Source organism: Schistocerca serialis, chromosome 7 (assembly GCF_023864345.2).
Source record: "Schistocerca serialis cubense isolate TAMUIC-IGC-003099 chromosome 7, iqSchSeri2.2, whole genome shotgun sequence".
Lineage (NCBI taxonomy): Eukaryota > Metazoa > Arthropoda > Insecta > Orthoptera > Acrididae > Schistocerca > Schistocerca serialis.
Window position 1 is genome coordinate 332,676,927 of NC_064644.1, and position 27,849 is coordinate 332,704,775.

Consider the following 27,849-nt stretch of genomic DNA (forward strand, 5'->3'; position numbering starts at 1 on the left):
TAGCATCTGCGGAGGAGCGGCTGAGAGAAAGGAGGAGTGTCTTTCCGACGTCTTTTATCGCTTCGTATGAGCTCAGCCACGGCCTACTCTCTGGGAGATTACAGCGTTTTACCAAGAGATAAGGAAACGTAAGGCAGGTCCAGTGACTGCAAAATACCTCGCGGCAGATAAACTGCCGATTGAAGTAAAGACCGGGGGAAATTATACGCTGGGCAAATAGTACACCATAATTCTCGTCGCCACAACAAAAACAGAGTTTGCTTACTTTTGCTTTAAAGTTCGAGCTCATCAAACAGGCATCTCGTGCCACAATGACGGACTACAAACAACATGACACGAAGGTCACACCCACGCCCATCTGAAAATTTGTCTAAGCCTTTAATCGACAATGTGTGTGCTCCAGCCCCACTGAAAACACATCTTGCGGTTAGATTAGGCAGATACGCAGAGTATAAAACCGTACATGCACAGGCAGATTGCAGTGGTGAAGATGAGGCCCACTGTGTGCTTGCTCTTTCTTTTGGCAGCCGGTGTCCTGGGTCGCCCGGGAAGACCTGGAGCACGAGGGCCTCCCAACAAATTCCCCAAGGACTTCATCTTCGCAGCTGCTACCGCGTCCTACCAGGTGGAGGGCGCCTGGAATGAAGGCGGTAAGAACTCTTTGTCTTCGCGCCTGAAACATTCGGTATTACCTACGCTTAAGCACCAGCATGTTCTTGTGTGTTAAAAGACAGAAATGCCATGGAAGACCTTTCTCATGTGCAATTTGTCAAGGTGATAGTTTTTCTCAGTAAGACATTTTAAGTGCATGAATATTGCGAAGTTCATGGAGACATTGATCTGAATCAACACCTGCAGACATTTGGTGGCAATAGTAGCTACTCCAGATATAAAATTTCTTACTAAAAAAGATAGACAAATAAAAAGCACGATCGATTTCGCGCACGTACAACGACAGAGGTTATTCATGCGAATTACATGTCATATGAAATGGCTGTTTATGAGGCAGAAACTGGTGTAATTGTTTAATATTTACCGGGGCCAACTTCTTTGATAGCCGCACGGACTCCCATTGGATGGGACATTGTAATGTTGCGAACGTAAGTTCTTCAATCGAGAACGCGAACTTATATTCAGAGAGTTGTTTGAGTCTAGTTGGGCCAGTACGTTCATGAGTCATTCGGAATAAGAGTAGTGGAATTACATGGAGCTCAAATAGATATACGAAACACGAGAATGATGTGGGCGATGAATAAAACAGAGAAAACCTAATGACTACAAAGACTATTAATTAATATTATTCGTGAAAGGGAAAACTACAGCATACGGAGTGGATGACATTGTCTTATCTTCAATAACTGTGAAATCTGTTCAACCCGCTATGGTTTTTACTAATGTGTGACTTGATGAATGCTTGTACTGTGTCGCAAGTATCTGCATTTGATGTGCTTCAAAAAGTCCACTCAGCTGAGACTGCGCAGTAGTGACTGAAAAACAAATGGATATTTTAATCAAATAAATTATTGTAAGTGTGCAGGAGATTTTATTATCAGTAAATTGGTGACAGTTGTGGATCGTATCGCAACTAAAATATCTTGTGATGCTTTTGAACGAGGCGGAACAAGGGAAACGGTATGACAAGTATATAGGACAATGTTTGTTTCGTTGGTCGAGTATAACCTTGGGTGTAAGGTACACATGATGCAAAAATAAAACGGAATAACTGCCTTAAATGAAGGAAGCAGGGAAGTCAACGGGCAAATCATTACAAACTACAAGCTGTTTCGAAAGATGCATCTTATTTCACAACACTGCATCTTTCATGTGAATGAAGGCTGAAACTTGGGGTCAATTTTAACTTTCGCATCGAAAGTAAAAGTTGACTTTGGCGCCAGCTGTAAGGTGCCAGTTCATGTCGCGTCGTTACCGGCAGGGGTCACTGTGGTGCAGCTATCTAGTTCGCTCGTTCGTTTGTTGCACAATTTGTGTTGAGTCGCGATGCCGATAACATGGCAACAAAAGTAGTTTTGCTTCCTAGGTCGCATGATCTCAAGATTTGCGACTTTTTTGTGGACAGTAGTGAAAGACGCCGCTTATGTGCCACCCTTTCAGCAGCTTTGGGCGTATTACGACGCCGCACAGCAATAGCAGTGAACGCAGTAACTTCAGACATGGGAATAGTTTGACTATTGCCTTAATTTTTGACGGATTAACCGACAGTGGTAAATAAAGCAGTCTAGACGGAACTCCGGTCAGAACTCATGTCGTATGCTGAACGTGAGGTAAAGGAACAAACAGCCCTTTTTCTGTCTTTGGTGTGAAACTCGTCTTGCTCTGGAACAGAAATTGCTATCTAAAGCCAGTGCTGGACATTCTGGACCTGTTGGAGAACGAATAGTCCGGACGGAACAGTTTTTCTTTTCTTTCTTTTGCTTGTGCCTTTTTCCCACAATGACGCAGGGTCAGCAAGGTTAAACGGATTTGGCAAGGTTAATTTAAGGGGTGGCTGGATGCCCTTCCTGCCGCCACACCGTACCCCCTGGGACGGAATTAGTGTACCCCAATTGTCTGTGTCTAGCGTAATCCATGGAATAGTGCGAATGTGTTCAGATGCCTGCAAGCCGTGCAACTGAGGCGGAACGTGGGGACCAGCCCAGTATTCACCTAGCGGGATGTGGAAAACCGCCTAAAAACCACATCCAGGCTGGCCGGCACACCGGCCTCCGTCGTTAAGCCGCTGGGCGGATTCGATCCAGAGCCGGCGCGCCTACCCGAGTCCAGAAAGCAGCGCATTAGCGCTCTCGGCTAACCTTGCGGGTTAAGTCCGATCGTACCGATATTGGAAGCAGAGTTTCTCGCATGAGACATTTACTCATTCACACAAGAAAACTGCTTCATTTAAAGAGGGTGAAGGAAGATATGCTGACAACTGACCATGAAAGCCTGGAAACTTCTTTTGATGAATATATTTCCTGCTGGTATATGATGGATGCACGGCATCATGTTCATCACAAACGATAGAAAACCTTTTGGAGTAACTTCGTAGGCCACTAATGCTGCAAGCTCCGGGAGACCTTCCCATGTTTTAATGACGTGCAATTAGTTCACTGGTCCAGGCAACTAGATCAAAGAGTCAGAATGGCTCCATCGAACTGCAGGACATTAAAGTTCCGCAGAATTCCTTGTCAGATTAACGATGATAGTAACATTACCAAACTTGTCATCCAAGATGCTGATTGTCGAGTCTGTCTAAATCTCCGGCTAATTGCTGTGAGGAACCTTCGAGAGTAATGAAGTGGCAGGACTGCTACATAAACTTACACCATATGTGAAAACCTTTCGTAGGACCTGAAACAACATCACAGTCGATATTCACTTAACGTGCCAAACGACGAGTTTTGGCGGGGTGCTGTCCTCACATCCAAACACTTCGGGAATGCCTACCACAGCGAATCACAGAAAAGCAAATAAGTCGCCAGGTTTTGATGGAATCCCAATTCGAGGTTACAAAGAGTACTCTGCAACATTGGCCCCATACTTAGTCTGGATGTACTGAGAATCTCTCGCCCAGCTCAAAATTCCAAGTTATTAGAAAAAAGCGCAGGTGACTAGTGTAAATAAGAAGGGTAAAAGATTGGACCTGCAAAATTACAGAGCAATATCTTTTACATCGGTCTGTTGCAGAATCCTTGAACATATTCTCTGTTCGAACACAATAAATTTCCTTGATAGGGAAAAGCTTCTGTCAACAAAACAGCACGATTTTAGAAAGCATCATTCGCGCGAAACTCAGCTTGCCCTTTTCTCAAATGAGATCTTGTGAAACATGGCTGATGGGCAACATGCGGATACCATATTCCTACATTTCCGGAAATCATTTCTCACGGTGGCAGACTGCCAAGGTTAACGAAGGTACAAGCATACGAAACAGGTTGCGAGGTATGTGAACGGCTTGAAGACTTCTTTAGTGGCAGAACCCAGTATGTTGTCCTCGACGTCGAGCGTTCATCAGAGACAAGGATATCGTTATGAGCGCCCCAGGGTAGTGTAATAGGACCGCTGTTATTTTCTGTATACACAAATGATCTGGCGGACAGGGTAAGCAGCAGCCTGTCGCTGCTTTCTGGTGATACTGTGGTGCAAGGGAAGGTGTCGTCTTTGACTGACTGTAGGAGGATACAAGATAACTTAGATAAAATTTCTAGTTGGTTTGATAAATGACAGATGTCTCTAAAGGGAGAAAAACGTAATTTAATGCCAATGAAACCCAAAAACAAATCAGTAATGTTAGACTACTGTATTAGTAGGGTGTTGCTCGACACAGTCACATCGATTAAATGTGCAGGCATAATGTTGCAGAGCAGTATGAAATGGAATGAGCATGGTAAGGAATGTAGTAGGCAAGCGAATGGTCGACTTCGGTTTATTGGTAGAATTTTCACAAAGTGTGATTCATCTGTAAAGGAGACCACATATAGGACATTCGTGCGATCCATTGTTGAGTACTGTTCGAGTGTTTGAAATCCACACCAGGTCAGATTAAAGGAAGACGTGGAAACAATTCAGAGTCTGGCTGCTAGATTTATTACCGGTAGGTTCTATCAACACGTAAGTATTATGGAGATACTTCGGGACTCAAATGTGATTCACTGCAGGGAAAGCGATGTTCTTTCTGAGGAGTACTATTGAGAAAATTTAGAGTACCGGCATTTGGAGCTGACTGCAGAACGATTCTGTTGCCACCAACGTGCATTTCGCGTAAGTACCACGAAGATAGGATCAGAGAGCTTACGGCTCATACAGAGGCATATAGATAGTCGTTTTTCCCTCACACTATTGGCGAATGGAACACTAAAGGAAATGACTAGTTGTGGTACAGGGTACACTCCGCCACGCACTATACGGTAGCTTGCGGACTATGCATGAGCTGTAGCATATATTTCATCCACCACTACTCCTCCAACCGAATTCTTTTAATAAAACCAAATAGCGTTCTCATTCTAAACTTTTTATGATATGTATTTTCTAACCGCTAGTATCCTGAGATACATGAGCGAAGAATCTGTGCAGAGTGATATTCAATGTAAGTTGGTGGCTGGAGAACAAAATAATTACCCTCATTTAATAATTCTTCTTTGTACAATGTTTTAACTGTTGATCAATATGTGTTGCAGGCAAAGGTGAGAGCATTTTCGATCGCATGTTCCACACAATTCCAAACATCACCACCGATGGCAGCAATGGCGACGTGGCGTGTGACTCCTACCACAAGTACGAGATAGACATACAACTCGCCAAGGATATGAACGTGAGTGTTTTTCGTAATTGTATTACTCTTACAACATAGTGGTGATCCTCTACAGAACTGTGATCTATTTTAATGTGTAGTGAAATGTTTGATTCATTATTTAACGATACACAAAATAAGAGCGCCGTAGCTTCAAAATTCGTAGGAGTCTGAAAACTGACGATGCTTGTAATGCGCTGCTTGAGATACCAACACTGATATCAGTCTTGTAGATAAATTGAAAATCAAGAACATTATTCACTCGGTAGCCTTCAGTAATAGTAGTCTGATTAATTACATTGCTTGGCAATTGTTAAGGAATAACTGGCACTTGCTAAGGAATAACTGGCAATTGCTATGGAGCAATCGGCAAATGTTGCGGAACACCCAGCCAATAATAGCAAAAGGAAATATGGAGGTCGGGATGAGTTAACTCCAGAGAAACCTGTTCATGAATATCCTGGATGCATTGGATAGTTCATGCATCAAGGTGTTTCACGAAGGTCGTCGTCGAACCTATTAGCGTGACATTCGGGCTTGTGGTACAACAACACGTCTTCGAGATATCATTTGAGTAGACGAGCAGATGGAAGGCTCTAAGCTGATCGGGGTGTCACTACTATGGCCACAGTGATGGGAGCCTACAAATGTGTCATCTAGCAATTAAAAAAGGCCGCTGAAGATGAAGATGCCATGCGAAAGCATGCCCATGGTTGAAGGCGGACCACCACACCGAAAAAGGATCGATACGTAGCCCTAGAGGGGAAAAGAAAGAGACATCTCACTCTTAAGTAGATCGCTGCAGACCCTGCAGCCACTACCGCTGCCCGTGCCTCTACCCTGAACCATTTCGCTACGATTAAATCAGGCTACCTTCTATGATCGGAAGCCTGTTAAATGCATCTCACTACAGTCGTGCCACGGTCGGTCAAGAAAGCGTTCGCTGGTATAAGGAGCATGTTGGCTAGGGGCAGCAACAGAGGTCCGGAGTCATGTTATTCGACGAATCCTGTTTCTCTGTGGCAAGTGATTCTGGCCACAGGTTAATGCGGAGAAAGAGGGGAACACGTTACACACCACAGAATGTTCATGAACGTCACTGGTATTGCCTAGGAGTTTTGGTGAGTGCAGTCGTTATGCACAATGACCGAACACCGCTGCATATCTTTGCGCGAAGCAACAGCACAGCGGTAATGCAGGGAGACTATTCTAGATCATATCCGTATGGTTACGGGAGTAGTAGGTCCAGACTTGCTCTTTACGGACGACAGTGCCCACTCACACCAGAATGTTGAGGTGTCGGACCCACTGGAAAGTCAAGATATTGAACTTAACGGATTTCACTGTATACTCTCCTGGCCCAGACCCTATACCCCATGGCTGGTATGCTCTTGGCAGACAGACTGCTCAACGAACACCGTCTCTCCTAAACGTGAAATACCTCAAAATCGCCTTGAGAGAGGGATGGAGCAGTATCTCCCAAGGACGCCTTAACACGTTTGTAGCCATTATGTGTAACAGATGTAAAAAGTGCATTAATGGCCAAGGATGACATACTACTCACTGAGTGTCCGATATCAGTCTTTATGTCGGTAGTCTGACCAGTGTCAAGCATAAACATTGTTTATATCTGTTACCCTGCTTTCTCTCCCTCCGTTAATGTGTTTCATGTCATCTATTATTGCCTATGGTTAACTAGTCTAGCTGCTCCTTAGAAATTATCAACTAGTGTATTTATCATACCTAAAGGAAAAACACTAAATAATTCATTGCATATGACTATTGTGTGTCGTAATCGACGAACTTCAACCAAAGAAGTGAAAAGGATGTTAAATCAATGTCGAACATCAGGACACTTTCTGTATTGTATAAGGAATAATATGCGGAATACGATTCGTCATCAAATTCTCCGAATTTATTATCCTCAACTACAATTGATTGGCTATGTATAATTTGATGAACGAAGCATTTCCTCTGGTACCATTCTTAAGCTACAAGTCTACCATTCTATATCATAGCCTTTTGTCAGTAAATACGCTGAGGCTTACAGAAGTGTTACATAACTAAGAGGTGAGTGATCAGAGAGCCACGGCCTTGCGTCAGTTCAGCAGTACCGGTCGGGTAGCTCAGCTGGCGGAGAGTAGCTCTCACTAGGAACAAAAGAAAAGAAATAACTTTCGCAGAAGTTTAGAAAAATATCGCTTGTTTCGTAATATCGTCATGTTCTGCGAGACACAAATTTAGAATTCAGTTAATTAACTTGTTGTTTGAGGGAATAATTCAGAAAAAGCATTTTTGTAGGATAGCTGTAACTGAATGTAGCCCTCTCTTGAAAGGTATGAAATACTCAAAAATTATGAAGGTATTTCTACTAAATGTTCGAAATTGCGAATCAAAACGTAATATACTTAATCGTTTAAAAATTGCTATTGCGTTTAGAAGTGCTTATTCTATATTAATATCATGTTCTCTGTTAACAACTTTTCATAATTATAAATCGTCGTTTCACACTCAGAGGAACGGAGGAAACAATGAGTGTGTTAGCCGTTCTTGCGCGTGTGTTTGTGGGTGCTATAATCATAAGAGGTCGTCTGATTCTATGTTGAGAAAGTTTAATTTAATTATTTATGTACTTAGTTAAGCTGATCGGTATACGGTCTAAAGGCCATCGCTCACAGCCATTCAGGCTTTCCTCCTGAGGTTCTCTTTCTAAACACTGAAGCCAGTAGTAGTCGTGTTCTATACATCTGAAAAATAATAGTAATGAAATACAAATAATAGTAATAATCGTAATGGTGATAATAATGAATATCATAACGTACCTAATTGATCGACGGAGGGTGGCGGAGAGTGCTAATGCGCTGCTTCCTGGACTCGGGTAGGTGCGCCGGCCCCAGATTTAATCTGCCCGGCGAATTAGCGGGGGCTGGTATGCCGAAAAGCCTGGATGTGGTTCTTAGGCGGTTTTCCACATCCTGCTGGGTGAATACCGGGTTGTTTCCCACGTTTCGCATCAGTTACACGACTCGCAGCCATCTGAAAATGTTTGTACTATTCCATGACTTCCACTGGATGCAGAGAGCTGGGGTACACTAATCTCGTCCTGGGGGGTACGAGGTGGCGGCAGGAAGGGCATCTGGCCACCCTCTGCACCTAACACAGCCAAATCAATAGTAACAAGGCCAACTCCACTTTGGCGCAGGACAAAAACACCAAGAAAGACAACAAGAAATAACTAATTATAAGGATCATATTAAAAGAGGCGAAAACACATTTTTAATATCGCAGCAGTTTGGCATCTAATACCTAATGGTTACTACCAAAGGCCGTGACAACAATAGGGGGAGAATAAGCTTAGTTAATTGATGGCAGCGTCATAGTAATAGCGATAAAGGATGGGGAAAATTGAAGAAACAGGAATGGTGAAAACAAAACCCGACAAGAAATAACATGAATTTATAGGAAAAAGTAGGGACGGGGTGGAATCGTCAATGCGGGACAAGGAATGTGGGGTAAAATTACATTCGTGGACAAAAAGAAGACTATTTAGTTACATCGACAGCGAATCTACATTAGTGCTAACAAACTGAATAAAGTTAACATATCATCAGTTCGAGGAATGGTTTGAACAACACAGTGCTTCATTAGGCATGGTCGTATGCCAATGCCTTCCTGCGACCTTCGAACTGACTTACACGGCCAGGTAACATATAAAAACTTAAATTTCGTTTTGATTGCTGCACGATTTTCGATTATACGTAGGCTAGTGGCCAGTTCCACATGCCTCTCCATACCGCATCCTGTGACGCGATTGGCAGAGGATGACACGGTGATCGGTCGGACACTATTGGCCCGTCCAAGGGCAGAACAGGGAACTTAACCTTTACCTTGCTAGTGAGTTTGTTCTAGAAATTAAATGGAAATGACTTACAGACTATTTTAGCGCTATAAAAGGATACATCAGAAGTTTGGAGTCCACAAAGTAAACCTAATGCTGAGTTCGTGAAAAATGAGTAGGGACAAAGTCAAACGTAATTTGAAATTCTAAGCGAGTCTGTCAGCATTGTGTTTGTGGCGCAGGTGGACGCATACCGCTTCTCCGTATCGTGGCCCCGGGTTCTCCCCACCGGAGACGTCAACAACATCAACCAGGAGGGAATCGATTACTACAACAAGGTGATCGACGGCTTGATCGCCAAAGGCATCACTCCAGTGGTAAGCGCAACCTCAGTGATCTGGTTTCTGTACCTTGACATTAGATCACTAATCAAAAGTGACGTCACACGGTGGTGTATATGTTTGTTGCAGGTGACGATGTTCCACTGGGACCTGCCACAGACACTGCAGGACATCGGAGGGTGGCCCAACCCTAGGCTGGCAGACTACTTTGTTGAGTACGCCAGAGTGCTCTACGACAACTACGGTGACAGGGTAAGCGACAAAAGAGTGTTCTGGGGTTACAAAGCCGACGTACAACTATGCATTTATCTTCTTATTCAATATTACGCTGGAATTAACTACTGAAATATAAGGAAAAAGGCATTTCCATCAACAGTTAGTCGTTCGAGACTAAAAATATGTAGCTTAATAGAAACGACGCTGTCTTGACTTAGAAAAACCAGAAGCAGAAAAAAGGTACGAGGGTTCTATTGCGATGAAATAGATGTATTGAAACTTGCAACCGTGATGGTACGTGGGAACACAGTCTTATGACTGTCTATAAATGTGCCTCTGACTGCAAAAATGATCTTCAATTTCGTTTATTGAGCCATGATCGATTTCGGTGCCACTATCACCACCTACAGTTGCAGCTGTTCACATTAACAAGCATTTTAATGTAGTAGCGCAATGGGCCACTGTTTTTCCTTCTGACTGTCCACAGAAAAAGTCATATATTCCGAGAACTGTCGCTGTCGCTTGTTCATTTAACGCTTCTTGCGTTTGCCTTATGCCATCCGGAATCTATATCACAGTGACGAAGTAGCTTCATCAAACCTACGCTATCTCTAAAAACAACGCTGCGTGTTCTATACACACCACAAGGTGCACGCAACAGAAGTGCATGCGCACAATGACGCTATTGTATGGAGTGTCATGTGGCACAATGCTACTTGTTACTGAGTACTGGCACACCACCTTCTGTCTCACGTGCACACCACTGTATGGTCTGTGGATTTCTGGTTTCGTCCTCTAAACGTAGGTGATCTTAGTTCCATCTGCATGTGTCCCCATCTCACTGTCTGCACTTAGTAGCGCGTCAGTTGCTCAACCAGTTGTTGGTTGCAGATATCAAACATTTATCGCTCTACCACATAATTAGACTGAGGTGATATCCAATGGATTAAAGTAAACGAACATAGGATGACAGCTATAGTCCTGTTTAATGAACTAACCACGTGTTGTGTGAGCAGGTGAAGTGGTGGCAGACGTTCAACGAGCCGGCCAGTGTCGTCTTAGGCTACTCTGGAGGCTTCCTTATCGCCCCGGGCATCAACTCGTCAGGCGTGGGAGACTACATGGCGGCCTACACCCTGCTCAAAGCACACGCTGGGGCCTACCGCCTCTACGACGAGAAGTACCGACAGACTCAGAAAGGTAAATATCGTTCGTCATTATGGCTCCGCTCACGAAGAGTGAAGCAAATGTGAGCCACGTGGTATTCAAACTTGAGTACCCATCTTTGGCGACCCGGTAAATGAAATTCTAAAATCTTATAAGAAGATCTGTTTACTGTAAACGTAAGTCTCATATCACGCAAGTCATGTAGTGAGCGATCTCTACAAGTGAGGCCTACTAGGTTTGATTAGTACAGCTCGTCCAATTTACATTATACGAACCAAAGATCACAATTTGCCCTTAACAGTCACTTCACACCCTGTACGTCACTGCATCTACAACTAGGTATGCACTAAGCACCTCTTCGTATGCTGGGGAGTACTTCACATCAATATTAGCCTGTTCTTATTCTGTATATTTGCAGACTGAAGCGACGAATGAAAATTTGTACGAAGTTCGAGATTCGAACCCGGGCCTCCTGCTTACTAGAAAGGTGCGCTACCCACTACGCAACCGGGCCCAGTGGCTTTACACAACTACGTGGACTACCCTAGCACGCCTCCTCAATGCAAATTCCCATTCACGCCTCAGTCCACTCGCTATTCTCCATAAACTCGAACAGCATTTAGAGGAATTTGGATTGAGGAGCGGGGCGTGATAGGGTAGTTCACGTAGTTGTGCAAAACCACTGTGCCCGGTTGCGTAGTGATTAGCGCACCTGTCTAGTGAGCAGGAGACCGGGGTTCGAATCTCGGCCTTGGTACAAATTTCCATACATCGCTCCAGCATGCATACGTGCGATATAGATATTTGAGACCTGAAAAGGTTTCTGGAACCATACAGTCTCATTTGATCATTCCTATTCTATTCCATTTACATATGGTGTGGGTGAAAATTGATTGTCTGTGTGCCACTATAAACTCTTATCGTTCTCTCACGATCGCTGTGCAAGATAAAACAGCATTGTTGCACAATAAACCTCGATAACTAATGTTACATAATGTAGTACTGTTAAAGAGGAATAGTAAGCTTATCTCCTAGCAATCAAAAAAGTCTCTCCCTAAAACTCTGTATCAGCTCCTAAATTTGTTGAATTCCTTTATTTTTTTTCACGGAAGCTCAACAATGCCTTACTGAGCTTGATCTTCTGCAGAACACAAGCTGATAACCGCTGATGCAGAGGTCTATCTAAATATTTATCAGTTTAGTGCTAAAAGCAATCGAGTTTAGATGTTAAGACGACCGCTGAAGGCAACTAACGTTCGCGTTGCAGTCCCACAAAGAGCAGTGTAGGTTTGTTAAAAATATAATTTTTATTAGGTATTAGTTCCAATTTTGTACGTTGTGCCGCACTCAGTGCCTGTAGAATAAAGACGCACTTTCTAACACTAATCGCCGTTGCAGTACAAATTCATGGTGCAACGAATCGTTGTGAGTCGTTACGCCCATATTCTGTTTATACACTCGTTCTGAGGTTAGCGAAATGTGGCGTCCCGGTAACCAGCAACGAGAGACGTTTAGATTAACGTCTGCAATGTAGCAGTAGTACAAAATTAGTAAATCGCGAATTGGTGAAAGGGAAGGAAGTGGTTGGAAGGGGATGGTGGTCATTGCTTTGTCCATAATTAAAATTAATATTCCTGAGCATATTTGCTCTAATAAAATATTACATCGGACAGTAACAAACAGAAATCTAATTTACAATAACTTTTATATTATCACATTGGCATTATCCCGTTGGATTTCCCAAACACAACGACTCATATGTAGTTCTCTTAAAAACTTAAGGATCTTGCTATCACATGACATGTTATATCAATACATTGCAGAAAACCCTGATTCGAGTGCAGCATTGTTCAGCTAGATATCAGATCAATGAGATACACACTAGATACACGTCAGCACTGAGTGTGCAAGTTCTGCACGAAATGTCGAGTTTTACCAATACGCAAGACACTGCGCAGAGATTGCGCATGACATTTGCAGATAGAGATGATGACACATCTTATTTGGTTCGCCCCACGGAATTCACAAATACTTGGTCCATACAACTTGTATAACTACGAATCAGTATTACACTGTCTGATGATGTTGATGACTAATGGTTTATGTCTCTAAACACCGTGGGCATCAACGCCCTGCTACAGGCCTCAACATTTCATAAAATTGTTTCATTTCGTCTATGAGATTAGTCCTCAGCGACCTTTAATGTGAATACGCTCTTGGCTTTTGAGAGAAGTTTGTGAATAACTTTCAAACCATCTTTGACTTCCTCTGGGTGAAAATTGGGGACATGATATTCATTTCAGTTATCTTTGCTGTCCTATCTCTGCGTATTGAATACACATACATTTCCTATCTTTCAAAACTGTTAAACATGCTACCAATGCTTTCTACTTACATTAATTTGCTGAAACGTCGTCCACTTGTTAGTGCCTCGTGTGTTGTTTCTCTTAGCTATCGTACAGAGTGTATAACTGGCATGTATCTCTCTTATCACAGGAAAGGTCGGCATCACAATTAATAACATGTGGTATGAACCCGCCACCGACTCTGCAGCAGACATTGAGGCAGCAGAACGCAAGATGCAGTTCTACGTAAGTACCAGGAACTCTTATAACCTTTCCTGTATTACAATAAGGATGTTAGTGCCCTTCAGATGGAGGGCGAAGGCTCTGATTAACACGGTGTGCCATAACATTACTTAAACAACCTGCCATCCAACGTTAATTCCTGGCTAAATCTGAAGAACTGTTTCTTCAGCGTTTCATTCATTATGAAACAATGTTCTTAGAACCGCTCTTGTGTTTTGCTTTTCTAATAGTGATCAGACGATGTTATGTCATCAGGTCCAAAATATACTGTTCAAGACGAAATGCAACCCACTGAATGACTTTATTAACATTGTTTATATTCCTTATAGTCACGAATCAACATACTAAGGAAAGCTACGCTCTATGACAAACAAGCTACGTACCATGAAGGAATTATCCAAATGGAACAAATGGAACGGAAATCGGTAGATGGGTTGTACACGTACAGACAAACAAATGATTGCAATTTCAGAAAAATTGAATGTTTTCTTCAAGAGAAAGTGCTTCACAAATTGAATTCGTCACTAGCGCGTAGGTTTACTTCTGGTCCTTATGCAAGCAGTTATTCTGCTTGGGATTAATTGGCAGAGTTTCTGCTTGTCCTCCTGAGGGATATCGTGCCAAATTATGTCCAATTGTTGCGTTAGATCGTCAAAATCCTGAGGTGGTTGCAGGGTCCTGCCCATAATGCTCCAAATGTTTTCAACCGGGGAACATCCGGCGACCTTGGCGGCCAAGGCAGGGTTTGGCAAGCACGAAGACAGGCAGTAGAAACTCTCGCCGTGTATTAGAAGCCCAGGATATCGTGCCATGAAGGGCACCCAAACAGGGTATAGAAGTACCTAGACCTAACTAATCTAAGGACATCACATACATCCACGCTGGAGGCACGATTCGAACCTGCGACTGTAGCAGTCGCGCGGTTCCAGACTGTAGCGCCTAGAGCCGCTCGGCCACCCCTGCCGGCAACTGCCATTCACTTCACAGTGGTTTACAGAGTATAGATGCAGATGTAGATTTATGCGCATCTGTTGGCTTCACCTACAAACAAATAAATCGCCACTTTCAAGCTTTACTTATGTGTATAGCTACCCTACAGGCCAGCGTTCACCATCCTTACGGAAGTCACATGCCACATAGTACAAAGATCAGGGGCGAAGGAAAAGTCTGTACAGTAATGGACAACGCAACAGGACCATGCCTGGAAAAGTACTGTGGTGTTCAAAGGAATTTTCATATTGATGACTGCTTTACTGTAGTCAACACTCACTCACAGCCTATTTCATTAACAGAGTTTGTCTGCAGCTGTATCACAGAAAATCCCAGAAGGGTCCAGAAGAACAGAAACTGTCGCAGATGATTCCAATTGATAAGTACTGCAAGCGAGCAGCTTGCTAGAAGGGTCGAATATAAGTCACATGAGCTCAGCTTCACATGCCTTAATTTGTAGCATGTCACTACTGGACATGCCCATGTCGTCAATCGTCTCCTAGGTTCCGCATTGACAGTGTGACCAACACTTAATTACTTTCAGTACTCTTTCCAAGACTAAAAGGAATTCCATTCTTTTTGCCAAAATCATTTTTCGCATTCCAAATATATGCAACTACACTCCTGGAAATTTAAATAAGAACACCGTGAATTCATTGTCCCAGGAAGGGGAAACTTTATTGACACATTCCTGGGGTCAGATACATCACATGATCACACTGACAGAACACAGGCACATAGACACAGGCAACAGAGCATGCACAATGTCGGCACTAGTACAGTGTATATCCACCTTTCGCAGCAATGCAGGCTGCTATTCTCCCATGGAGACGATCGTGGAGATGCTGGATGTAGTCCTGTGGAACGGCTTGCCATGCCATTTCCACCTGGCGCCTCAGTTGGACCAGCGTTCGTCCTGGACGTGCAGACCGCGTGAGACGACGCTTCATCCAGTCCCAAACATGCTCAATGGGGGACAGATCCGGAGATCTTGCTGGCCAGGGTAGTTGACTTACACCTTCTAGAGCACGTTGGGTGGCACGGGATACTTGCGGACGTGCATTGTCCTTTTGGAACAGCAAGTTCCCTTGCCGGTCTAGGAATGGTAGAACGATGGGTTCGATGACGGTTTGGATGTACCGTGCACTATTCAGTGTCCCCTCGACGATCACCAGTGGTGTACGGCCAGTGTAGGAGATCGATCCCCACACCATGATGCCGGGTGTTGGCCCTATGTGCCTCGGTCGTATGCAGTCCTGATTGTGGCGCTCACCTGCACGGCGCCAAACACGCATACGACCATCATTGGCACCAAGGCAGAAGCGACTCTCATCGCTGAAGACGACACGTCTCCATTCGTCCCTCCATTCACGCCTGTCGCGACACCACTGGAGGCGGGCTGCACGATGTTGGGGCGTGAGCGGAAGACGGCCTAACGGTGTGCGGGACCGTAGCCCAGCTTCATGGAGACGGTTGCGAATGGTCCTCGCCGATACCCCAGGAGCAACAGTGTCCCTAATTTGCTGGGAAGTGGCGGTGCGGTCCCCTACGGCACTGCGTAGGATCCTACGGTCTTGGCGTGCATCCGTGCGTCGCTGCGGTCCAGTCCCTGGTCGACAGGCACGTGCACCTTCCGCCGACCACTGGCGACAAAATCGATGTACTGTGGAGACCTCACGCCCCACGTGTTGAGGAATTCGGCGGTACGTCCACACGGCCTCCCACATGCCCACTATACGCCCTCGCTCAAAGTCCGTCAACTGCACATACGGTTCACGTCCACGCTGTCGCGGCATGCTACCAGTGTTAAAGACTGCGATGGAGCTCTGTATGCCACGGCAAACTGGCTGACACTGACGGCGGCGGTGCACAAATGCTGCGCAGCTAGCGCCATTCGACGGCCAACACCGCGGTTCCTGGTGTGTCCGCTGTGCCGTGCGTGTGATCATTGCTTGTACAGCCCTCTCGCAGTGTCCGGAGCAAGTATGGAGGGTCTGACACACCGGTGTCAATGTGTTCTTTTTTCCATTTCCAGGAGTGTATTTAACTTATGATCATCTGAGACAGTATGCATGGAAGAATTACTACTTAAGATTCTGCACTTTGGCTACTGATTTCACCTAAGGAATTTATGTTCCAGTCTGGCCTGTACAGTCACCCGATTTTCACGGCCAAAGGAGACTGGCCTGAGGTGGTGAAGCAGAGGATTGCGGCAAACAGTAAGGCTGCGGGCTACCCCAGGTCCCGACTAGTGGAGCTCACACCGGAGGAGGTGGAATACATCAGGGGTGAGTAAACGACACCAGCCACAGCTAGTGCGCTTTGCTGGGCTTGTTCGTGCTTGAATTCTGTCCATTATAAAAGGTTCTTCGAAAGTACTTTCAGGGTTTCAGATGACCACAGCATGAAAACATCAAGAAATACGAAAAAACTTCTCGTATCAGCGGATATAGCTTGTCTCCAAGTTTCAACTGGTAATATGCGCCGTGCCATAGTTGGAGAGCGCAATACTATCGGCAGGTATTTCAGAATATGGCATGTAATAGATTGATGGGTGCATTTCTTGTCGCTGAATTCGCTAAATGAAAGTCAGTTGTGACGTTCAGCGTCAGTTTCATGCCAGATATCGTTTAAAATCTCCAACGGACAGAAGAATCCATGAAGGTAAGACACATTCCGGTAGACTAGCTGCTTATGTAGTGTGAAGGAAACAAACTGTCCAGGACTATCAGCAAAGACAGTGAGCAACTGTGGGAATCGTTCGTCAGGAGCCTTAAGAAATAGTCGACACATGCGAGCAGAGAACTGCAGATACCACAGTCAAATGTCACCTCATCCTATACAATCGTCTGCTTGTGAAACCATACTGGATTCACTTGCGTGCGCTGACTGCTCGGCAGAATGAGCTTCGTCCTATATTTTGGAATGCCTTGCAGCAACACAGAAATCGGTTTTCAGTGACAAAGCCACATTCCATGTATCTGGTAAGGTGAATTGTCATAACGTTCATGCTTTTGGCACAGAAAATACATAAAAAGATTATAGAACATATTCATGATTCACTTACAGTTAACTTCTTGTACGCCATATCCTCTTCAAAAGCTTTATGAACCATTTTTCATTGCGGAGAAAATTGTGACTGGTTTCATGTACTTGGTCACACTGCAGTAATGGCTTATTCCACCATTACAGCAAGACAGCGGAGATTTCATTTTGCAACATGATGGTTACCTCAGTGTCGAATTGCTTCAGCGTTGGATTGGTCATACTTCCTATCATAATGCTCTTCTTCTGCAGTTGTCCCCACAGTCATCTGTCTTTGATTTATAATTGTGGGTTATGTAAAAGACAGTCTGTTCCTGCATCTGCCATCACTAAATCTGAATAAGTGACAACGAAAGATAATTAGTGCCGTCGCTGATATCGACCGTGACTTCTTGAGATCCATATGTCAAGATTTTGGCTAAAGTATTGACATTTGCCACGCAGCAAGTAGTGCTTATACTCAGCACCTGTAATAAGTTAAAAACTTGGAGACATGCTCTCGTCACTGATATGTGTCTCTTTTCTGCATGTCTTGCAGTTTTCGTGCAGTCCTCTTCTGAAAACGCATAGATACTTATCAATACTCGTGTTGGAATGCCACACACAAATCACATTTCTACAGCTAGGAGTCATAGGGGACCGAGCTACTTACACTCAAGTAATTCCTCACTCTTTTTCCTCAAACAGGAAAGACTCTCACAATGGAACAGTACATTTCTTAATAAGAAACGTTAGGGAGCAATCATACCCAAACCGAAAGTTCTATCTTGATATTGCTGCCATGCACTTAGGAAATACTGTAAAGTTTTTCTGTATTTTACTTAGAGTACTCCACTGTTTCAGTTGCTTTGCGGGGCCAGACATTTCTCAGGTATAAATGTTATGAATAAAGAATTAACATCATTTTATTCTTGGCAAAATATCGAAGTGGAAACAAGGCCAAAATGCAGGGAAATGTATTCTTTTGGACGACATGAAGCGATAATAGTATCTTGAGCTTCGCTGTTAATGAGACTCTGTTGGATTCAATTATGTTATACAAATGTCAGGAGATGAAAACATGGAGAGGCATGAAGTGACTGATCATGTAGGTACAGTTTGTATAACTTGAGCTTCATACTTTGATTCACTGATAATGCTGATAAGTCTTTGACCTGTCACTTCCAGAATTGATTAAGTGTATACAAAGAAAGGTGGAGTCTCAGCTTTATTTGATGTGCACATGAGTATGCGAGAAACTATTTAAAATCTCTACTAACATAGCCTCACGGGAAATAGGTAATATATCGCACATATCTTCAATGAGAATTCCAAGAACTAGTAACTGGGGTATGATTAAGAAACAGGCTCCGGCATTGGATGTTCCGTTCTCGTAGATACAATACAGATAAAAATTAGTCATATAACTGGACATTGAATAGTGTACAAACAATCAAGCAACTAATGCTCTATCCGTAAATGGAACGAAGGATCTTCTGCATATTGCAGCTAAAGGACTAACGTTCCTATGCCGTGTACAGCTATTATCACAGTATAAAAACACATAACATGTTCTCTAAGAGTACCAAACAAGTACTGCCTGTTATCTTCATGAACTGATAGTGAATTTATCTTGTTTGTAATAGTTATCAGTCGCTTTTAAGATTTTGACCCACAAAAAATGAATGGGTGAATTTGTCAGGTATAAAAATTAGAAATAAACCACATCATTTCAAACTCATGTATATGTCAGTATTGCAGGATTACGCCATTCTACCTCACTGGTTACCATTGGGTGTTATAGAGTATTCTTTTGTTTACATTACTGCGAAATTTCTGCCCTGGAACCGTCAACAAATGTTTGAAAATCTATAGCCCATAAAAAATTGATCTTCAGATAACACAATGGTAAGAACGAAAATGTGCAAAGACACAGGACTATAGCGACGTCTCGCGATAATACTTTACAAGCATTTGAAATTAGTTTCGCAATAGAAATTGCACAGGAATGAAAACAAGATAAACAGATATTTTAATTAATTTAATAACAGGTAGTGTGGTGATCTTGCCTTTCAGACTATTTTTGGTGACCGTGAACCTTGACGCAACTGAATATTTCGCGTTTTCTATCGATAGGAGAAATATCTGTCAGCTTGTGCGATTTATGAAGTATTTTCTCGGTCCGTTTGTTGCATGGTTAAACAAACTTCTACATTTGTGAAAATGCTGTATCAGCTATAAGTACGTGTGTGACAGTGTACTGTCTTATTTCAGGCACGTCTGACTTCTACGGACTGAACCACTACACGGCCAACCCAGTATCAGACGGCTCCAGCGGCTACGACCCCTCCATGGAATTTGACGCGGGCGTCGTTATCGGGGAATACACGGACGCACCGCAGGGGGCATCCACCTGGCACAGGGTTCGTAGCCTCGCTGTACAGAGAGTCACTCATTTCTGTCTGTCTTGTGCTTTATATCTCTGCTGTGTGATGCATTTACAGAAACCAAACGAGAAACTTGCAAGATAGTACACACAACGTCCTCGATTATTTGTTGTATACAGTGTGTTTCAAAAAAATTTAAACGAACTTTGGAGGTAAGTTCCTTACGACGAAAGAAGAAAAGACATTCATATAATCATATGTGCGAAAATCCTTCGTTTTCGAGTTATTGATGGAAGTTAACATTCAACGACTTTCCAGGTGCAATCTAACAACGGCACTTAGCTATGCAGCCGTTTGACTCATTGCAACCTAGATGGTGTTTTCTTGCCAGGGAGACTTATTTACATTCGTCATTCGTCTGTCTTCAACGTGTCCATTGTGTGTATTTACTAGAAGTACCGAGTTATCTAAAACTGCTTCTTTCAAACATGACAGGATGTTTATTTCGTGAGCGGCCACACATGATTTTTACATACAACCACACAAATGTTACTAGACACAAAGCCGCACATCTGCGTTAGACGGCTTTTCCAGAGCGAAGACAACTGAGTCATCCAGCCTCTGGTGCTGTGTATCGGTGCGTTGCCGAGTTCAGATCCTTAGCATCACAGGTTGTTAATCGAAAAAGACCACGTGTTGCTTATACGCTTGACAAGAAAAATCACATTCTACGGGCTATCGAAGAAGAGCCTGACATCAGCGCAAGACATGTTGCCCTGGCATATCGTACTTCTCCAAGGTCAGCATGGAAGATTCTTCACGAACCACTCACGTATCCGTACCATCTTCAACTTCTGCAGGCCCTCACGCCTGTCGATCACGCACCAAGGGAGAACTTTTGCCAGTGGTATGTCGCAATAACTGCCAATCCATTGTTTGTCTCTTCAGTTTTGTTTATAAACGAGGCAACGTTTAGAGGACGTGAAACAACAAATTTCGGCGACCAAACCATCTGGGACGATCTCAGTCCTGATACTACAATACAGGCTAGAATCAACATCAGTTTAATTGGATGTGACTGTCTGGTAGGGTCCTACGTTCTCCAAGTATGTCTTATGAGATCTGTCTAAAGGGACTTTATTCAGGACACTCCAACACCTAATAAAGGATGTGACCCTGCAAACAAGAAGAAACATGTGGTTTATGAGTGACGTAGCTCCAGCACATTTAAGTCTCAGTGTAAGGGATGCACTGGCTGGTATCTACCGTGACAGATGTACAGGTAGAACAGAACCAGTTCCAAGGCCTCAACGTTCCTCCGACCTCAGTCCTTTGGATTATGATCTTTGGGGACATCCTAAGCAATTGGCCTACGCAGCATACCCCCCTCAGATGCATAAAAATCTTCAATGACGTATCAGGGAAGGCTGAAAAACCCTTCGAAACCATCAGGCAGTATTTGTAATGGCGCGACAGTCTATGTTTTGACCAGTGCATGCGTATTTAGAAGCAAGAGGGGACGTTTCGAGCATTTATTGTGAGTTAGTGACTCGATGAGCTTCGATTACCTAAGCAGGAAGTGTTCATATATAACTTGAAAACGGATTTTCGGACAAACGTTGATGTGAATTTTTTTTCTTATATTGGTGAAAGGGACCTGTGTGAAAGTTTGTGGAAGTATTTTTGAAACACCCTGTATATCCCAGTTTCCTATCATCTCTACAGTTCGTATATCCTACAGCTCCCTCTAGTACCATGGAAACTACTCCCTGATATGTTAGCACATTTGGTCTCGTCCTACCCTTTCTTCTACTCAGTATTCTCCACATATTCCAGTACTCGTCAGTATCCCACAACCCATGATTCACTTCCATTCTACGCTATACTCCATATGCAGACATTCAAAAAATTCTTCTCCAATCTGAGACCTATTTTGAATACCACTGGACTCCTTTTAGCGAAGAATTCCCTCTTGCCTGTGATAACTCGCCTCTTACATCCTCCTTGCCTTGTCCGACAAGCGTTATGTGTCTTGCAAGATGGCACAGTGTCTTCCCCCCGTCTACAAGTTTATCGCATGTCACATGTCTGCTACATGCAATATTCTGCAGTAGCTTCACGTTTTAAACAATAAAAGACAAGGCAAAGGGAAACACCTGAACATTTCTACGATGTTATCCTTCATGCCAGAACGTCTAATTGCCACGTTACTCTTACAGAGCACTCCTTGGGCCTTCCGCAAGCTGTTCAACTGGCTCGCCCAGCAGTACCCTGGCTACCCGATCTTCGTCATGGAGAACGGCTGGTCCGACACTGGAGAACTCGAGGACCAGGGCAGAATAGACTACTACACGGTGTGTACTCTGTCCATCTGTTTTGATGCAAAGGACATTATCAGAAACTTATGCTGTATTTCTTCAGCAGGTTGTCAGTGAGAATTTTTTGGAAAAGTAGAAAATCCATACACAGGTCACATTTTTTGAAAAATAGATGAAATTATTGCTGTTGCGTAGCATATAAGGAGACACTGTGGACACGTCACACTCACAAATATTTCTCAACAACATTTAAAAAACAATTATCGTGTTATTTGTGAACATTGTAATAGAGCTCTCTGCAGTGGGACTTTGAAAATGTTGCACTACACCATCGCACCCATATTTACATGAAACATATAAACAGTGTTTGTTTCGTTTTATCTATTAACGTGGTTCCATCATCTTAACCATTACATATATTTCATAGCTTCTATTTATTAAAATATAGGTTCATTTGTTGTTAACAGAGCTACTTGGCTGAGATGCTGAAGGCTATTAATGAAGACGGCGTCGACGTCATAGGCTACACAGCCTGGAGTCTGCTGGATAACTTTGAGTGGGGCACAGGATTCACGTAAGTAATTCTAGACAAACGTGATCAATTGCTCTCAAACATTGTTATTACTACTACGGGCTATGACGTTCTCGGAGTATCTCAATTAGATAGCATAAAAAATTTTACTAATTCCAGGAGTACATATGCAAGATATGTGTCTTGTAAACGTAACTGCTACGTGCACATCTGTTATTACACCCAATCATGTATATGTAACGTGATAACTAAAAAGATACACTAATTGCAGCCATAAAATGCTTTCGCTTCATGTGCAGCTTGTTTAAATATTATACTTTTCTGTTGTTTCAGGACAAGATTTGGACTTCACTATGTGGACTTTAATGATCCGGATCGCAAAAGGACGCCCAAGGCATCCAGCAAGGTCCTTGGACAGATCTTCAAAACGAAAACACTTCCAGCTAAATACCTGAAGTAATGCCTGAGAATGTGTGCACTGTGGAAACAATAAAGAAACTGTGTTAATTACGCACATCATGTATTTTCTTCTCTATTACACCCACTTTCCATATATGACTTACGTAAAGAGTATCTTCGATCTCCACCTGAAGACGTAATTTCCCATAATCTGGAATCGTTTCTCTGGAATAAGGTTGAAAAATGAACTGTTTCTGGCTCAGAAAGTTCTGAGTTAGAGTCCCATCAAACAAATTTTCTGAAGTTTTATCTGTTTTCCGTGAATTTCGAAACACTTAATACTTAAATACTTACTGTTGTAGCGTAATTTCTTGTTTCTAATAGGAAATGGTACACGCCTGGTCCATACAATCCTTACTCAACAACATATTTTCTGGTATAGTGTAGATCAGTTCTAGATCGATACAAATATCTTTCTCCAGATTTGTTACAACAGTAACGAATCATCATTGTTGGAGTTCGGGGTTAAAAATTTCCCCCATTACTTTCAGGTAAATAATGAAAACTATAGGCAGACAGAATATTGTTCATAATCTTTTCTTCGTCTTGATTATCGGGAAGATTTAATTGTACACAAGTCATCTGTCGGATATTCTTATTGCCCATGCAGGCAAACTGTAAAACTTTATTTGAAACGCTCCTGAAAAGCAGAGACGCTCAAATAATACTATGTAGAGAAAGCTTGTTAAATCCTACAACTGATAGCAGTGAAATTATAGGGAAAATTTAAGAGTATATCAAAGGGATAGGCTAATAGAAAATGGAGGTGGTGTATTTGTCGCAGTAGACAAGTCACTCAGAACCACCGAGACACAAATTGAAGCTGCATGAGAGATTTCCTGAGCAACATTCAGTATCACAAAGTGAGCACAAAATATTAATCGGTTCCTTCTATCGACCACCATACTCACCTCCTGAAATAACCAAACACGTCAATTCGCTTGTAATTTTGTTCCCCAATCACGCAGTAATCATCGGAGGGGACTTCAATCACCCAACTAACAATTAAGATAACTATAATTTTATTAATGGTGGGTGAGACAAGGTATTACGGGGATAATTAATATATGCCTTCTCTGAGAACAATTTGGAACAGACATTTCGGAATCCTCTCATGGTGAAAATAGTTTAGATCTAATGGGAACAACTAGACCTCACCTCTTTGTGGAGGCCATATCGAAACTGGTATCAGTGAGTATGAAACGGTTGTGGTACCCATGGTTACCGAAGTACAAAGAACAACTAAATTAAGTAGGAAGACATATACGTTCAGTAAGCTAGATAAATATGCAGTAGTGTCATTTCTCAATGTAGAACTTGAAACTTTTAGTACAGGACAGGATCATGTAGAAGAGCCAAAAAGAATGGTTGACCATGCAGTGGGTAGCTCGTAATAGGAGGGACCCTCCGCGGTATACTCATACAGTCACTGTAAAGAAACTTCTAGAAGACAACATAATAGGTTAAAACAAAGCATAGGGTTACACACAGAAAGGCGCTAAAAGAAACGAGTTTGACTGTCGAGAGAGCAATACGTGTAGTCCTCAATAATTATCGCAGCAGAATACTGCCCAAAGATCTTTCACAAAACCGAAAGAAATTCTGGTCGTATAAAAAGGTTGTTAGTGGCACCAAAGTTATTTTCCAGTCATTCATAGATGATATGAAACTGAAATTGAGAGTAGCAAAGCCAAAGGTGCAATACTTAACTCAGTTTTCAAATGCTGCTTTACAAAGGAAAATCCCAGAGAACCGCTCCAATTTAATCCTCGTACCGCCGAAAAAGATGAGTCAAATAGATATTAGTGTCAGTGGCGTGGAGAAACAGGTCAAATCGTTAAAACTGACCAAAACTCCAGGACCCGATGGAATCCCCATAAGTTTCTATACTGGATTTTTGGCTGTATCGGGCCCTCTTTTAACTATAATCTATCGTAGGTCCCTCGAAAAAACAACCGTGCCCAGTAATTGGAAGAAACCACGGATCAAACCCATTTACATGAAGAGTAGTAGAAGTGATCCACAAAACAGTCGTCCAATACACATGAGATCGATCTGTTGCAGAATGTTAGAATATAATTCTGAGCTCAGACGTATTGTTCGTCAACCGTGTAACATTTCTCCAGAATAAGGTGGACACAATGTATTTATTCAAAGTGCATTTGCGTCAACCTGCGTTTTGCTTACCTGTCCAGATTCCTACGGCGACAAATCCTTTGGTCACCTTCCACCCATTTGTCATTAGCAACGGGGGCATAACTGTTGTCGACGCACACCAAAACAGGGAGGATGCAGCCAGTTATCTTGGATGGAGAGCCATCGACAGTTGACTTCGGCTGTTCCCCAGGGAAGTGGGCCGGGACCCTTGCTGTTAATTTTTTACACTGATGACGTTGCAGACAGTATAAACAGTAACATTTTGCAAATGATGCAGTAGTCTATGATGAAGCACTCTCTGAAGGAAGCTGCCCAAATATTCAGTCAGATATTGATGAAATTTTAAAGTGGTGTAAAAATTTGGCAGCTTGCCGTAAAAGTATGAACTTCAGAAAACGGAACAGCGTAGTGTGTTATGACCATAGTATAAGCGAGCCATGGTTGGAATTAGTCAATTCATACCAAGATGTGGATGTAACACTGTGTAGGGACATGAAATGGAATGATCACATAGGTTCAGTCGTTGGTAAAGCAGGTGGTAGCTTTAGTCTATCGGTGGAATACTGGGGAAAAGCAAGCAGTCTACAAAAGAGGTAGCTTACAGATCGCTCGTGCGACCCATCCTAGGAAATTGCTCAAGTTTGTGGAACTCGCACCAAGTCGACTAAGAGTTGATATTGAGAGTATACAGAAAATGGCAGTATGAATGGCCACAGGTTTGTTTGGCCCATGCGAGAGTGTCACAGAGATACTGAAGAAACTGTACTGTCACACGTCTGAAGATAGACATAAACTATCCCGAGTAAGTCTGTTCGTGAAATTTCAAGAACTGGCTTTAAATGAAGACTCTGGGAAAATACTACATCCCCCGACACATTTCTAAGGTAGGGATCATGAGGATAAGATTGGGTTAATTACAGCACGCACGGAGGCATTTAAACAGTCATTCTTCCGCGCTGCATATGTGAATGGAACGGAAAGAAACACTGATAATTAGTACTGTGGGAGGTCCCCCTGCGATGCAGTTCACAGTGGTTAGAAAATTATAGATGTAGATGTAGATTAAACATAACAATAGTTTACATCACTGTGAAGCAATTTGTACAGAGTACAGTGGAGCATATTGTAAATACTGTTTTTAAGTATTTATTAAACGGTCTTCCACTGGTTAGAATCGACCATTCTGTTGTTGTTTATTGTAGTCTACACTCTGACGATCACACACTTTTTTAACCAAGAAAGACGTAAAATTTTTCCTTTAGCTACATGTCTGGACACTTTATAAAATTGATAAAGCAGTTTTGAGAGCTGGAGTGAACAAAGATATTGGTGATATGGCCTTTAAATCTGTTATATAGCTTTACTGTTTAGTTTGCGTTCATCCACGTTATACAGTCTATTCCAACAGACTTATCGTTGTTTACTATCACATTACTGTGTCCTTGGTAGTCTTCTTGCACACAGAAGTCGTGGTTTAATCTTGGGTAATCACAAATTTGATTTTGTTAAAAATCGCAGCAAAATATTGTTGTAATAATAATAACATTTAGTTAACAGTCATCTAGAAGAAGTTGCTGCAATACTCCAGCCAGTTGGTCCATCAGAACATCCATTTTGCCGTCAGTCAGTTCCACTTCATATGTTGTAGGAACAAGATTCTTGTATTTCCCCAAAACGGGATTCTCTGCTCCCTTGCCAGTTATTCCCAGTGTTTCTCTTGCTGCCACGTTATAATATCCGTGTAGGAGAAATATTAGTTCGTCTTGACATTATGTCTCCCAGAGATGAACTTGGAGAATTTACCTGATAGAAAGCTGTTAAATACACCACAAATTCCCTTCTTTAACGTTACAGACTGTCCCTTGTCCAATCGTTCATGGTAGCCCAAGAGGTCACAACCTTAACTACCATAATATTATCACCCAACGTTTATGTAATGCGTGCAAGAACATTTAAATTCTTTTTGCTAAGGAGATAATCATTTTCACTGTAGTTGATTTTACCAATATCTGTAACAAGGCTGTCTATGGTTTCCGCTAATAGCCACAAATCAAAGCTAAGAGTTCTTTGGGTAGTTGAGCGCTAAATGTACACAAATATAGTGCTTAACATTAGCTTCTCGACCCTGAGTGCCAAATTGTTTGATGTTCCTTGAATATTAATTGATTATTAGTCCGAGTTTTTATCCTAAAGAGAAAACTGCTCAACAGGAATTTAATTAGTGAACTCCAGGAAGACCGATCAGAAATTCCACGTAATTTTCTCTCAAAGGAAACATGTGGTCAGAGATTACGGGATGGGGAAAAGCGTGCTAGTACACACGTTGGGGCAGAGTTTGATACATTAAGCTGTTGAAGCGTACTCCTGAGACAGTGTTACAAGGAATACACATAAAAATACCATACCTATGGTTTGTAAGAGCAGACGATAATAACATACCGCTCATCTGTCAGTAAAGAATTGATTCCATTAAGGAAATGCGAAATGGACAGGCAAGTTACTCACACACAAAGATTTGAACGCAAAGTTCACCAATTTCCGTTAA

The 27,849-nt window shown here is 42.6% G+C and overlaps 1 protein-coding gene across 1 annotated transcript; it reads left to right on the forward strand.

Annotated features, from left to right (window-relative positions):
- The first annotated feature begins 463 nt into the window (after positions 1-463).
- On the forward strand, positions 464-23,148 carry LOC126413066 (myrosinase 1-like). Its single transcript, XM_050082963.1, has 11 exons — positions 464-650; positions 5,175-5,308; positions 9,368-9,502; positions 9,596-9,718; positions 10,699-10,882; positions 13,346-13,440; positions 16,568-16,715; positions 19,726-19,874; positions 22,058-22,192; positions 22,624-22,730; positions 23,022-23,148. The coding sequence occupies exons 1-11, from the start codon at positions 464-466 to the stop codon at positions 23,146-23,148; spliced, it is 1,524 nt and encodes a 507-aa protein (XP_049938920.1).
- The last annotated feature ends 4,701 nt before the right edge of the window (positions 23,149-27,849 follow it).

Excerpts from the sequence above, each read along its gene's own strand:
- LOC126413066 (XM_050082963.1), top strand. The coding sequence starts at position 464 with ATGCACAGGCAGATTGCAGTGGTGAAGATGAGGCCCACTGTGTGCTTG. Across the intron at positions 9,719-10,698 it reads ACGACAACTACGGTGACAGG|GTGAAGTGGTGGCAGACGTT; the intron begins GTAAGCGACAAA and ends TTGTGTGAGCAG. Across the intron at positions 16,716-19,725 it reads GGAGGTGGAATACATCAGGG|GCACGTCTGACTTCTACGGA; the intron begins GTGAGTAAACGA and ends GTCTTATTTCAG.